The sequence below is a fragment of the Somniosus microcephalus genome, chromosome 8 (assembly GCF_052327205.1).
Source record: "Somniosus microcephalus isolate GS21.2 chromosome 8, FLI_Smic_1.0, whole genome shotgun sequence".
NCBI classification, from domain to species: domain Eukaryota; kingdom Metazoa; phylum Chordata; class Chondrichthyes; order Squaliformes; family Somniosidae; genus Somniosus; species Somniosus microcephalus.
Genome location: NC_140994.1, coordinates 13972427 through 13986772, shown reverse-complemented (window position 1 = coordinate 13986772; position 14346 = coordinate 13972427). Strand labels below are relative to the sequence as shown.

Genomic DNA, 14346 nt, shown 5'->3' with positions numbered 1-14346 from the left:
CCAAAAAGTGGGAGTCCTGCCTCCAAAAGCTCCCCATTGACAAAATCCAGCCCAAAGAGTACAACATCGGAGGTCGGTGATTAAGCGTTTGAAGCACAGGTTTTCAAGCTGAGACTGTGGACCCTTGGAGGTGTTTGTGGAGTGACCGGGTGCGCAAAGTCATCGGATTTCTGTCCACCTGGGGCCAGGTGCACCATGATCCGTGACCACAGTGCCTCAAATTCGGACCGTACATTTTTTTTTTGTATGTGTCTATTTACTGCTCCGAGATCGATTTTAACTCTGGGTGAGGGGGTGAAACGCACTCGCTGGAGAAAATCTGAGACCCTGGCAATTTTAATGCCCGGGGCTCATGATCGGGCGGGGAGTGGACGTGAAGCGGTTGCCTGTCTTGGAAAATTGGGCTGTTCTTGGCCGCCTGCCATCATTTCTAAAAATAATAACATTTATTCATTCATGGGATGTGACTGTCACCAGCAAGGCCGGCATTTATTGCCCATCTCTAGCTGCTCTTGAGAAGGTGGTGGTGAGCCGCCGCCTTGAACCGCTGCAGTCCGTGTGGTGAAGGTGCTCCCACAGCGCTGTTAGGGAGGGAGTTCCGGTATTTTGACCCAGCGACGATGAAGGATCGAAGATATACTTCTAAGTCAGGATGGTGTGTGACTTGGAGGGGAATTTGGAGGTGGTGGTGTTCCCATGCGCCTGCTGCCCTTGTCCTTCTAGGTGGAAGAGGTCGCGGGTTTGGGAGGTGCTGCCGAAGAAGCCTTGGCGAGTTGCTGCAGTGCATCTTGTAGATGGTACACACTGCAGCCACGGTGCGCCGGTGGTGGAGGGAGTGAATGTTTAAGGTGGTGGATGGGGTGCCAATCAATTGGGCTGCTTTGTCCTGGACGGTGTCGAGCTTCTTGTGTTGTTGGAGCTGCACTCATCCAGGCAAGTGGAGAGTATTCCATTACACTCATCGAGGTAGGAGTGGGGAACGGGGGTTCGGGGAGGGCCTCGTTGGGGGGGCGGGTAGGTGCGGAGTCCGGAGCTGGGGAGGGTAGCACTTTCCACGGAGGGTCACTTCTGGCCCTGCAAAGGAAATTTTTTTTTTTTAATTTACCCATTTCAGTCTCTTCAGCCTTATGGCAAAACCATCACGACTTTCCCGCTCAGGCCCAAGTTAAAATTGCAATTGGGGCCCAATGATGTCATTGGACCCCGATTTGCATCTTTAAAGGTGGAATATAATGTGGAGAAATGTGAAGTTATCCACTTTGGTAGGAAAAATAGAAAAGCAGAGTATTTTTTAAATGGTGAGAGATTGGGAAATGTTGGTGTTCAGAGGGACCTGGGTGTCCTTGTACACGAATCACTGAAAGTTAACATGCAGGTACAGCAAGCAATTAGGAAAGTAAATGGTATGTTGGCCTTTATTACAGGAGGATTTGAGTATAAGAGTAAAGACGTCTTGCTGCAATTATATAGGGCCCTGGTGAGACCACAGCTGGAGTATTGTGTACAGTTTTGGTCTCTTTACCTAAGGAAGGATATACTTGCCATAGAGGGAGTGCAACGAAGGTTCACCAGGCTGGTTCCTGGGATGGGGGGATTGTCCTATGAGGAGAGATTGAGTAGACTAGGCCTATATTCTCTAGAGTTTAGAAGAATGAGGTGTGATCTCATTGAAACATACAAAATTCTTACAGGGCATGACAGGGTAGATACAGGGAGGATGTTTCCCCTGGCTGGGGAGTCTAGAACCAGGGGTCACAGTCTCAGAATAAGGGGTCGGCCATTTAGGACTGAGATGAGGAGAAATGTCTTCACTCAGTGGGTGGTGGATCTTTGGAATTCTCTACCCCAGAGGGCTGTGGAGGTTCAGTCATTGAGTATATTCAAGACAGAGATCGATAGATTTTTTTGGAAATTAAGGGAATCAAGGGATATGGGGATAGTGCAGGAAAGTTGAGTTCGGGTAGAAGATCAGCCATGATATTGAATGGCAGAACAGGCTCGAGGGGGCGAATGGCCTACTCCTGCTCCTGTTTCTTATGTTCTTATGACCCTTCTGGCTTTGGCCAGGCACCCGAGTGCAAATCGCAGTTGGTGGGATCCGGGCAGCTTTCTGGTGGGTTAGAACTCCCCTGCTATTCGAAATAGTCCCGTGGGATCTTTTACGTCCTCCTGAGAGGGCAGACGGGGCCTCGATTTAACGTCTCATCGGAAAGATGGCACCTCTGACAGTGCAGCGCTCCCTCAGCACTGGCACTGAGGGTATCAGCCTGGATTATGTGCTCAAGCCTTTGAAAGTTGGCAGGTTCCACCTATGCAAACAAATGACTGCGGCAAAGTTAGCTGTTCAAACATACGTGCGTCATCAGATGATGTCCATGACCTTTGACGCTCGCTTGGGTCAGGAAGTGGCCATTGTTTTTGTTTTTGGAACCTGTTTAGTAACTGAGATAGTTGCGGAGCCCCAGGGAGATGCAGGTGCTGTTGGAAGGTGTATCGGGCCAGGCTGTCCCTTCGCCTCCATGTGATTGATGGGGTTTATTCAATCGTCAGCAGTGCTGCCTTTGATTTTCCTTTTTGTGTCCGTTTAAGTTCACAGGAGGATGAAAAGTAAAAAAAGTCATTTTGGGACTTTTTACCTTTGCCCTGGAAGCGTTCGTTTATGTCATGTTTCTGATAAGGTCAGATTCAGCGTACTAAGTTCTCGAGATGCACAAGCCGTTTAGAATGTTAATTAGGGATAATAGGAAATAGTTGTGTACATGCCATTGCAGCTCACGCCCTGCTAATAGAAAGGTTCCTCGAGTGCCAATCCAGACCGGTCAGATTGCACCGTCAGCGATATACTTACTCCTGCACGTCACATTAGCTTTGGGACAATAGAATCCTAGAATAGTACAGCACAGATGGAGGCCATTCGGCCCATCGAGTCTGCGCCAGCTCTTTCGAAGAGCAATCCAGTCAGTCCCACTCCCCCGCTCTTTCCCCATGTCACGACAATTTTTTCTCCTTCAATATTTATCCAATCCCCTTTTGAAGGCTACTATTGAATCTATCTCCACCGCCCTATCAGGCAGCGCATTCCAAATCCCGACCACTCGTTGTGTAAAAAAGTTTTTCCACATGTCGCCTCTGGTTCTTTTGCCAATGACCTTAAATCTGGGCCCTCTGGTCATCAACCCTTCAGCCATTGGAAACAGTTTCTCTTTATTTACTCTATCTAAAACCTTCATGATTTTGAACACCTCTAACAAATCTCCTCTTAGCCGTCTCTGCTCTAAGGAGAACAACCCCAGCTTCTCCAGTCTCTCCACGTAACTGTAATCCCTCATCCCTGGAACCATTCTAGTAAATCTCCTCTGCACCCTCTCCAAAGCCTTCACGTCCTTCCTAAAGTGCGGAGCCCAGAATTGGACACAATACTCCAGCTGGGGCCGAACTAGTGTTTTATATAGGTTTAGGATAACTTCCTGGCTTTTGTGCTCTCCGCCTCTATTTATAAATCTATTTATATCACATCTGCTTTATCAACTGCTTTGTTAACCTGTCCTGCCACCAATGAGGCTCATTAAAGTCTGGAATAAAAACAGAAAGTGCTGGAGAACACGCAACCGGTCGGGCAGCATCTGTGGAGAGGAGAGAGAAATGCAGGGTTCATGTTTCAGGCCGATGAGCTTTCATAGTTTTGTAAAATTAAGCAGTGGAAATCCCCATGTGTTATCCTTCAAAATTCATTAGAATTGGGTACGAAAGAAAGACTTGCATTTCTATAGTGCCTTTTACTACCTCAGGCCATCCCAAAGCCAATGAAGTACTTTTGAAGTGTAGTCACTGTTGTGATGTAGGAAATGCAGCAGCTAATTTGCGCACAGCAAGCTCCCACAAACAGCAATGTGATAATGACCAGATCATCTGTTTTTTATGTTGATTGAGGGGTAAATATTGACCAGGACACCGGGGAGAACTCCCCTGCTCCTCTTCGAAATAGTGCCACGGGACCTTTTGCGTCCACCTGAGAGAGCAGACGGGGCCTCGGTTTAACATCTCATCTGAAAGACGGCACCTCCGACAGCGCGGCGCTCCCTCAGCACTGCACTGGGAGTGTCAGCCTACATTTTTGTGCTCAAGTCTCTGGAGTGGGACTGGAACCCACACGGCGGCACGGTGGCATAGTGGTTAGCACTGTTGCCTCACAGCGCCAGGCACCCGGGTTCAAATCCGGCCTCGGGTGACTGTCTGTGTGGAGTTTGCACATTCTCCCCGTGTTTGCGTGGGTTTCCTCCGGGTACTCCGGTTTCCTCCCACAGTCCAAAGATGTGCGGGTTAGGTTGATTGGCCATGATAAAAATTGACCCTTAGTGTTAGGGGGAATTAAATACGCGGGGTTACGGGGATAGGGCTTGGGTGGGATGGCTGTCGGTGTAGGGACCGGGTGCTAGGGTTTGGATGATCAGCCATGATCTCGTTGAATGGCGGAGCAGGCTCGAAGGGCCGAATGGCCTACTCCTCCTAGTTTCTATGTTAACCTTCATGACTCGGAGACGAGAGAGAGTGCTGCCCACTGAGCCACAGCTGACACTTAATGGATTGGAAAGTAGCAAGTGTGACCCCAGCAAGTGTGACCCCTGTTGTTTTTTTCTTCAAATCCTGAGATTACAGACCTGCGAACTTTATTTAAACTGTGAGGAATTTTTCTAGATTTTGAGCGGCAGTATCGGAGATTATCTGAAAAGACCAGGTCTGATTAGAGAGAGCCAGCATCTGTTCAGAAGGGACTGGTCGCGACACAGCAATTTAATAGATTCTTTGAGGATGTTATGGAACTGGTGGATAAGGCGAAGGCAGCGGGTGTTCACTGTCTGGATTTCTAGAAGGCGTTTACCACTTTCCCAATGACTGATTTTCCAGGTGCATGCCAGTTGGATAGATGCCAAAGTATTAAGTAGGCTTTATTGCTGAAAGGTAGCCCAGAATAATGGTGCGTGGAGATGTGCCAGACCAGAAACAGGTTACCGGTGAACTGCCACAAGGGTGCGCTACTTCAGTTGCTACTTTTTTTGGAATATTGACCCAAGTTTGCGGATGAGACCGAGCACGAGAATTTCCTCCCAGCTTTTCCCGCTCCGCTGCCGTAACTTCAGCAGAAAACCTCTTTACACTTGTAGACCGGGGCTCCTGGTCAACCTCTGCCAAAGATACGACATCAGAGCGGAGGGAGGGAGCTTACCACGCCAATTTAACGTAGCACCCAGTGGCGCCAGGAGGACTGAATTACGAAGAATTATTTTTTGTCGTGGAAGGTTAAGGGGAGTGACGTAAGAAAACTACTAGGCACTTGGTGTAAGCGTTAAACAAGGCTTTAATCAACTGTTTTTCAACATGGAGATCTAGTTGTGTCCTTCACTAGTTCCTGTTAAGGAATGTCCTGAGCAAGCTGGGCCCATGCCCGAGTATTTATACTCTCCCTGGACAGCGCCACCAGCAGGCCACCCAGTATCATTTCATAAGTCATTTCCACATGAATAACAAGATTCATGTCAGGGAGATTTAATAGAGGTGTTCAAAATTATTTGGGATTTTGATACAGTAGAATAGGCAGAAACTGGCAGGAGGGTCGGTAAGCAGAGGACACAGATTTGTACACAGGTAATTGGCAAAAGAACCAGGGAGGGAAGATTAAGAATTTTTTTTGCTCGGCGAGTTATGATCTGTAAGGGCGGAGGAAGCAGATTCAGTAGCAACTCCCAAAAGGGAATTGGATAAATACTTGAAGGAAAAAATTGCAGGGACTTTTGGGAAAGAGCAGGGGGAGTGGGTCTAATTGGAGAGCCGAGTGGTCTCCTTCAGTGCTGTATGATTCTATGAAATGGTTTAAGGTTTGGAGTGGTGGAGGAGGACGAGGACGAGGGGAACTTGATTGGAGGCCTTTGTGGATTTTCCTGGGGAAGGAGAATTTGGAAGGAGGACAAATGTATCTGTCGAGCCCTGCACCTGAGGACCCTATCTGGCACAGCGTGAAGATAGTAACGGGGAACGATGAAAGAAACTACCTAAATAACAACAGAAAATGCTGGAAAAACTCAGCAGGCCAGGCAACATCCGTGGAGAGAGAAACAGAGTCAATGTTTCAGGTCGAAACCCTTCGTCAGGACTGAAAAAACACAGGAAATGAAAAAGATTAAAAGGCCAGTTTGGGGGCTGGGAAATGGGGATGAAAGAACAAGAGAGAAGAGAAGAGGCATTAAGAGGTATTCAAAACCAGACGAGATGGTGATGGGACTAGTAAAGAGACAAAAGACGGCTCTAGATTAGGTGTGAAATGTTCTGGCAGAATGGGAGACAGCTGCCATGTGGGAGAGAAAAAAAGGGGGGAAGGGCACAAAACAAAGGTGTGGCTAAAAAATATATAAAAATATAATAGGGGCCGAGGTTATGATCTGAAATTGTTGAACTCGATATCGAGTCCGGAAGGCTGTAGAGTGCCTAATCGGAAGATGAGGTGCTGTTCCTCGAGCTTACGCTGAGCTTCCGTGGAACAATGCAAGAGGCCGAGTACGGTGAGGTCCGAGTGGGAGTGGAGCGGTGAATTAAAATGACAGGCGATCGGAAGCTCGGGGTCCCCCTTACGGACTGAACGGAGGTGTTCCGCAAAGCGGTCACCCAATCTGCGCTTGGTCTCCCCAACGTAGAGGAGACCACATCGTGAGCAGCGAATACAGTATACTAGATTGCAAGAAGTACAAGTAAATCGCTGTTTCACCTGGAAGTGGTGTTTGGGGCCCTGGACAGTGGGAAGGGGGGGAGGTATAAGGGCAGGTATTGCATCTCCTGCGCTTGCAAGGTGCCGGGCGAAGGGGAAGGGGTGCTGGGGGGTGATAGAGGAGTGGACTAGGGTGTCTCGGAGGGAGAGGTCCCTACGGAATGCTGAAAGGGGAGGTGAGAGGAAGATGCGTTTGGTGGTGGGATCACGTTGGAGGTGGAGGAAATGGCGGAGGATGATCCGTTGAATGTGGAGGCTGGTGGGGTGAAAGGTGAGGACAAGGGGAACCCTATCATGGTTCCGGGAGGGAGGGGCAGGGGTGAGGGCAGAAGTGCGGGAGATAGAACGGACACGGTCGAGGGCCGTGTCAACCACGGTAGAGGGGAATCCTCGGTTGAGGAAAAAGGAAGACATGCCAGAAGCACTGGTGTGGAAGGTGGCATCGTCGGAGCAGATGCAGCGGAGATGGAGAAACTGGGAGAATGGAATAGAGTCCTTACAGGAGGCGGGGTGGGAGGAAGTGTAGTCCAGGTAGCTGTGGGAGTCAGTGGGCTACCTAAATGGCTCCACAAATCTCCAGCACTCTGTGCCCATGGAACAGGAGGCTATGGGTTTGGCCCTGAAATTCTCATCTTTTCTTCTCCTCCACTTGAACGAGGTTGATGATCTCGGCCATGCCTGTCTATTGGAGGGGTGGGTGGACGAGGCTTTAAAAAAAAAAAGGGGAAGAGGCAATGCACTTACAAAAGTTGTTTTGTTCTATTTCTTGTAGGAGCCCGAATGGGATGTAAGTAGTGCTTTTGTTGCCAATGCTGCGAGTCACATTAAACCCAAGAGAAAAACTAAACCTGACAGAAAGTCAAAGGAAAACAAAGAGAATGAGGCAAAAAGCCACAAGGTGAGAGTGTGCGCGTGTGCGTATCCTGGCACGTTTAACCCTGACTCCCACTCTTTGATCATTGAAATCAAAATATTCTTTTAAATTCTCTTTCCTTCTGATGTCCTGCTTATCTGGTTTAGATGCCTGTTAAATACCCCTTCAGTGCATTGGTTTAGTAAAGCCGATGGCAAAGATTGATCGATTTTTTGTTAGGCAAGAGTAGGAAGGGGTGACGGAACCAAGGCGGGTGGATATAGGTCGGTCATGATCTAATTCAATGGTGGAACAGGCTCGAGGGGCCAACTACAAAACTCTAAACCTACATGGGAGGATTGAGATAGCCAGCACTACTGTGCTGATAATATAAGGAGACCTGGGGAAGTGTCACGGACTGATTTGATCCCGACTGTTCCAGGACTGTGTTGTGAGCAAAGGTTAGCAGAAACATGGGGCTCTTCACCCTATAAAGGAGGCCACTGATGAGAGACCTTTTGTAGAGGCAAATAAACCAGAAACTGATTTGAATTGGTCAGTGCAGAAAATTACTTTCAGGTTAAACTGACATTAGAACAAGAGGTCACTGACTCGAGTTAGTAAAAGGCAAATTTAGTACGCGTGTCAGGATACACTTCACACACAGAGCAATCCACAACATGGATGTCTGGGAATGGCAGCGGCATTTAAGAGACAGTCGGTTGCTGTTATGAGATGGTTGGTTTTCTGGTTGGGGTCAATGGCCCTACTCATCCATAGGATTTTGGGAACTTGCTTGGAAGGTTTGCTGATGTAGAGGGTGTTACCGCCGAATTGGAGCCTGAACGGACCCAGTGATATACAGGGTCGACGTATACCCAACTTCGACTTATAGAGCAATAAACTCAGACTACTGCGGACCTTGCTGGAATGTGCGAGTACACTTTTATTTACAGAGCGCTCTGGGAGAAGTGCTATACACCCCCTTGGTGCAATCGCCAGCTTCTCAGCTTTACAATAGCAGCCGCGCTCCTTTTATACAATTTAAAAACAGGAAAGATACCATATTACATTAATTCCTTGGCCAATCTGGTACTTGAGCATCCTTTAACTTTGGCCAATCCGATACCTTAGCAACCCTTAATCACATTCTGTCAAAAACAAGTTGATTATATTATTATACCGTTAGCAAACAACTTAATTATATTACTGTTCTGTACAAGTGACATCACATGTTTGGTGTAAGCAGATCAAGTCAGCTGTCTGTTATGCCAGTGTCTGCAAAATGTCAATGAATGTCAAGTATTTCAGCAGGCACTACGGTGCCATTTTAAAATTTCCTCCAACAAGGTTATGAGGGGAGCTGGATAGATTGCTCTAGAAATGGATGGAATGCACTGAGCTAAGGACTGTCACACTGAGGGTAACAGTGTATGGAACAGCTAAAGGCAACCCGGCCCTCAAACCTACTCCTTCTGACGGTGATGCTTTTAAATCTGGTGGAATGTAATTGTAAGCAAATTACAAATACATTCGCGCTCTCTCTTTCTCGCGCTCTCTCTTTCTCGCGCTCTCTCTTTCTCGCGCTCTCTCTTTCTCGCGCTCTCTCTTTCTCGCGCTCTCTCTTTCTCGCGCTCTCTCTTTCATTTTCTCTCTCTCCTCCCCTTTTCTCTCTTCCCCTTTTCTCTCTCATCGTTTTATTTGCTCCCTTCTCTCTTTGCTCTTTCTCTCTTCCTTTTTATGCTCTTTGTCGCACTCCTCTCTCACTATTTGGAAACAGATTTTCTCGATCTCTGCCAACTTAGTTTGTGGGAGAGGAGATAAAAGCAGGATTATCTCCTGTGATATGTTGATGAGTTCCACGAGGATCCCTATGGTCATCCCAGCGTACACGGGCACTGTGAATGGACCTACAGGGGAGCCTTGCAAATGGAAATATTCGGAAGTGAACTGCATGCATTTATTATGCATGAATCTACTTTATATTCAAGTTTTGAAAAGAGTGCCTGTCACACTATGTATAAAACATGGACAAATCACAACTGCGCAATCTTAAAATGGAAAAGCAAAATACTGCGGATGCTGGAAATCTGAAATAAAAGCAGAAAATGCTGGAGAGACTCAGCCGGTCAGGCAGCATCTGTGGAGAGAGAAACAGAGTTAACGCTTCAGGTCGATGACCCTTCGTCAGAACTGGAAAAAGTTAGAGATGTAACAGGTGTTAAGCAAGTGCAGAGGCGGGGGAGGGGAGGAAAGAACAAAAGGTCTGTGACCGGGTGGAAGGCAGGAGAGATTAAATGACAATTAAAAGGATGATGATGCAAGGAAAAAGGGGGCGGTAATGGGACAAGTAAAGAAACAAAAGATGGGTCTAGAGGAGGTGTAAATGGCAATGGCAGAATCATCAACAATTGCTGCCGTCTGGAAAAAAATAGGGGCAGAGGTTCTGATCTGAAAATAAAGGGGGGATAGAGAGAGAAACCATTACTTTTGGTGGTGTTTTCCCTAGATTGAGACAACTGGGAAACATAGAAGATAGGAGCAGGAGTAGGCCATTCGGCCCCTCGAGCCTGCTCCGCCATTCAATGAGATCATGGCTGATCATCCAAACTCAGTACCCTGTCCCTGCTTTCTCCCCATATCCCTTGATCCCTTTAGCCTTAAGAAATGCTGTTGAGATAAGCAGCTGTCACTTTAGAGAAACTTGGAGCAATGATTCACTGCTCATTGACCTCGCAACCTATTTAGACCGTTTCCTCACGAGGAGTAACTGAACAGTGGCTTGGAAGGACCGGCCAGGCTAGCAGGTAAACATTACCACCTTGCTCCATCTATCTGGCGACCAATGCCACAGGAGATCAGCTAGTACATAATAATAATGATGTGTTGACCATTCAGGGCCTTGGTGAGATCACACCTTGAGTATTGTGTGCAGTTTTGGTCGCCTTATCTGAGGAAGGATGTTCTTGCCATGGAGGGAGTGCAGCGAAGATTCACCAGACTGATACCTGGGATGGCAGGAATGACGTATGAAGAGAGATTGGGTCGATTGGGCTTATACTCGCTGGAGTTTAGAAGAATGAGAGGGGATCTCATTGAAACTTATAAAATTCTAACAGGACTAGACAGACGAGATGCAGGAAGGCTGTTCCCGATGGCGGGGGAGTCCAGAACCAGGGGTCACAGTCTAAAGATAAGGGGTAAGCCATTTAGGACTGAGATGAGGAGGAATTTCTTCACCCAGAGAGTGGTAAACCTGTGGAATTCTCTACCACAGAAGGCAGTTGAGGCCAATTCATTAAATATATTCAAGAAGGAGTTGGATATATTTCTTAAGGCTAAAGGGATCAAGGGGTATGGGGAGAAAGCAGGGACAGGGTACTGAGTTTGGATGATCAGCCATGATCTTATTGAATGGCGGAGCAGGCTCGAGGGGCCGAATGGCCTACTCCTGCTCCTTGTTTCTATGGCAATTGCTACTGAATCGAGCCTTTCTTTTCAGGCATTCTGAAAGCTACATAGATAGTACGTTTGACTCCCTCTGCTGAATTAACTGATCGCAGCTGGAGTTGGGCTCTCCCTTGTCGGGAAGAGGGGGGGAAAAAAATTAACCAGGGTTCCTGAGGCTGCTGGATGAGAGCAGGGTGTGGCTCGGCCGTGATGCCCCCACAGTGGCATAGCCCGTGGCACTCGCTGCGCAGCTCATACAGTGGAAGAGTGGCTGCTCGAGGAGGTTGCATTTATGTACAAAACGCAATTTTCCACCCGCCCCTCTGCCTCTTCTCCCCGTGATTTTCGCTGATCTCGCCTGTGTTAGTTTTATGATGCACATTTTGTTTGCTTTAGTTAATGAATGATATTTGTTTTATTCAGACTGCTGGTGACCTGTGGCTTTTTAATTCACTTTTCAGGTTAGTGGTTTGGATCCATTAATATTGAAAAGCAGGCAACTGGCTGGTAGGTCATCGAACACAAATGTTTACAGTATTTCAGTAATCTTGTGTTTGTCACTTGCATTCTTTCTCTCCCCATTAAACTTCAATTTTGGCCTCTTCAAAAACATTCCTTATAGGAAACTCAATTCTTAATTTCTGCCGCTAAGCCTTGGGCAGTACTCCATCCCTCTCCCTGGCCACTGTCCAAGGCTGAACCAGCCTGTTCGCAGCCTTGCCATTTGACCCCGAGCTGAGCTTCCGACCCCATATCTGTTCCATCACCAAACCGCCTACTTCCACCTCCGTAACCTCGCCCGTCTCCGCCCCTGCCTCAGCTCATCCGCTGTTGTAGCCCTCATCCATGCCTTTGTTACCTCTAGATTCGATTATTCAACGCTCACCTGGCCGACCTCCCATCTTAGATCCTCCATAAGCTAAAGCTCATCCAAAACTCCTGTTGCCTCGTGTCCTAACTCTCACCAAGTCCCGTTGGTCCATCACCCCCTACACTGGCTCCCAGTCCAGCAGTGCCTCGATTTTAAAATTCTCATCCTTATTTTCAAATCCCTCCATGGCCTCGCCCCTCCCTATCTCTGTAACCTCCTCCAGCTCTACAACCCCCTGAGATCTCTGCGCTCCTCCAATTCTGGCTTCTTGTATATCCCCAATTCTAATCGCTCCACCATTGGCAGCCGTGCCTTCAGCTGCCTGGGCCCTCGGGTCTGGAATTCCCTCTGTACCTCTCTCTCTCTCTCCTTTAAAACCTATCTCTTTGACCGCGTGCCCTAATATCGCTATGTGGCTCAGTGTCGGACCTCAGGACATCCCAAAGCGCTTTACAGCCAATGAAGTACTTTTGAAGTGGAGTCACACTTGTGATGTAGGAAACACGGCAGCCAATTTGTACACAGCAAGCTCCCACAAATGGCAACGAGATAAATGACCAGATAATCTGTGTTTTTTTGAATGATGTTGGTTGGGGGATAAACATTGGCTGAAACACCAGGGAGAACGCCCCTGTTCTTCTTCGAAATAGTGTCATATTTTCCCGGAGTGGGAGTTTACTGGCTATCGCTTCTCGGCCTTTAGAATCCTAGAATAGTACAGCACAGAGGTCATTCGGCCCATCGAGTCTGCGCCGGCTCTTTCGAAGAGCAATCCAGTCAGTCCCACTCGCCCGCTCTTTCCCCATATCCCTGCAATTTTTTCTCCTTCAAGTATTTCTCCAATTCCCTTTTGAAGGCTGCTATTGAATCTGTATCCACCGCCCTATCAGGCAGGAAATTGATTCTGCTGTTCCCATTTACCCCTCCTCTAAACATAGAAACATAGAAGATAGGAGCAGGAGTAGGCCATTCAGCCCCTCGAGCCTGCACCGCCATTCAATGAGATCATGGCTGATCACCCAAATTCAGTACCCTGTCCCTGCCTTCTCCCCATATCCCTTGATTCCTTTAGCCTTAAGAAATATATCTAATTCCTTCTTGAATATATTTAATGAATTGGCCTCAGCTGTCTTCTGTGGTAGAGAATTCCACAGGTTCACCACTCTCTGGGTGAAGAAATTCCTCCTCATCTCTGTCCTAAATGGCTTACCCCTTACCCTAGACTGTGACCCCTGGTTCTGGACTCCCCGACCATCGGGAACATCCTTCCTGCATCTAGTCCTGTTAGAACAAGGACAACAAACCCATCTTTTGTTTCTTTACTTGTCCCATTACCGTCCCCTTTCACCTCGCACCATCATCCCTTTTGTCATTTAATCTCTCCTGCCTTCCAGCCTATCACAGACCTTCCCTTTTGTCGTTTTCACCCCTCCCCCCCGTCCCTGCCTCTGTACCTGCTTAAAACCAGTTACATCCCAAACTTTTTCCCAGTTCTGATGAAAACGTTAACTTTGTTTCTCTCTCCACAGATGCTGCCTTGACCCGCTGAGTGTCTCCAGCATTTTCTGTTTTTGTTTCAGATTTCCGGCCACCCGCGGTATTTTTGCTTTTGTGAGGCATTTACATTGTCCGGTTTGCATGGTCGGAAGCGTGTGATGGTAATGGGGGACGTTCAGCAGCAGTCTACATGCTCAGAGATGCCTGCGTGCTGTTTTTGATTTGTGATTTATTGCACCGATCCGCTCAGCAGCCGTCGCTTTCACTGCCTGCAGGGCACTTGTGATCAATGTTCCCCTTTAAGCTGCGCCGCGGCAGAGTGCTCTGGGGGTCCCGCCCAGCTGGTGAGCCAGCTCTTAAATTGCATGTGCGGAATCTGAAAGGGGGCCGTGCGGCTCAGAAGCAAATTACAGGGAACATTGCTTGTGATAAAATAAAAACAGGAAATGCTGGAGATACTCAGCAGGCCAGGCAGCATCTGTGAAGAGAGAAACAGAGTTAACATTTCAGGTCGATGACCTTTCGTCAGAACTGGAAAAAAACAGGAAATGGGACAGATTTTTAAGCAAGTGTAGGGGCTGGGAAAGGGGGGAGGGGATGAAAGAACAAAAGGGAAGGCCTGTGATAGGCTGGAAGGCAGGAGAGATTAAAAGACATTAAGAGATATTCAAGGCAAAAGGAGATGGTAATGGGACAAGTTAAGAAACAAAGGATGGCTCTAGACGTTCAGGGTGAGAGCAGGAAAAGGCACCGATACAGTCATCAATGTACCGGAAAAAGAGGTGACGGAGGGGACCGGGGCAGGACTGGAACAAAGAGTGTTCCACATATCCCACGTAATATAGAAACATAGAAGATAGGAGCAGGAGTAGGCCATTCGGCCCCTCAAGCCTGCTCCGCCATTTAATGAGATCATGG

At 47.8% G+C, this 14346-nt stretch overlaps 1 protein-coding gene across 1 annotated transcript in view; it reads left to right on the top strand.

The window, feature by feature from the left end:
- LOC147113325 (uncharacterized) overlaps positions 1-14346 on the top strand; it is a 161352-nt gene that overhangs the window by 75440 nt on the left and 71566 nt on the right. Inside the window, 2 exon segments of the mRNA XM_085994257.1 lie at positions 7530-7655; positions 11522-11567. Coding sequence (XP_085850383.1) covers positions 7530-7655; positions 11522-11567 — 172 coding nt within the window.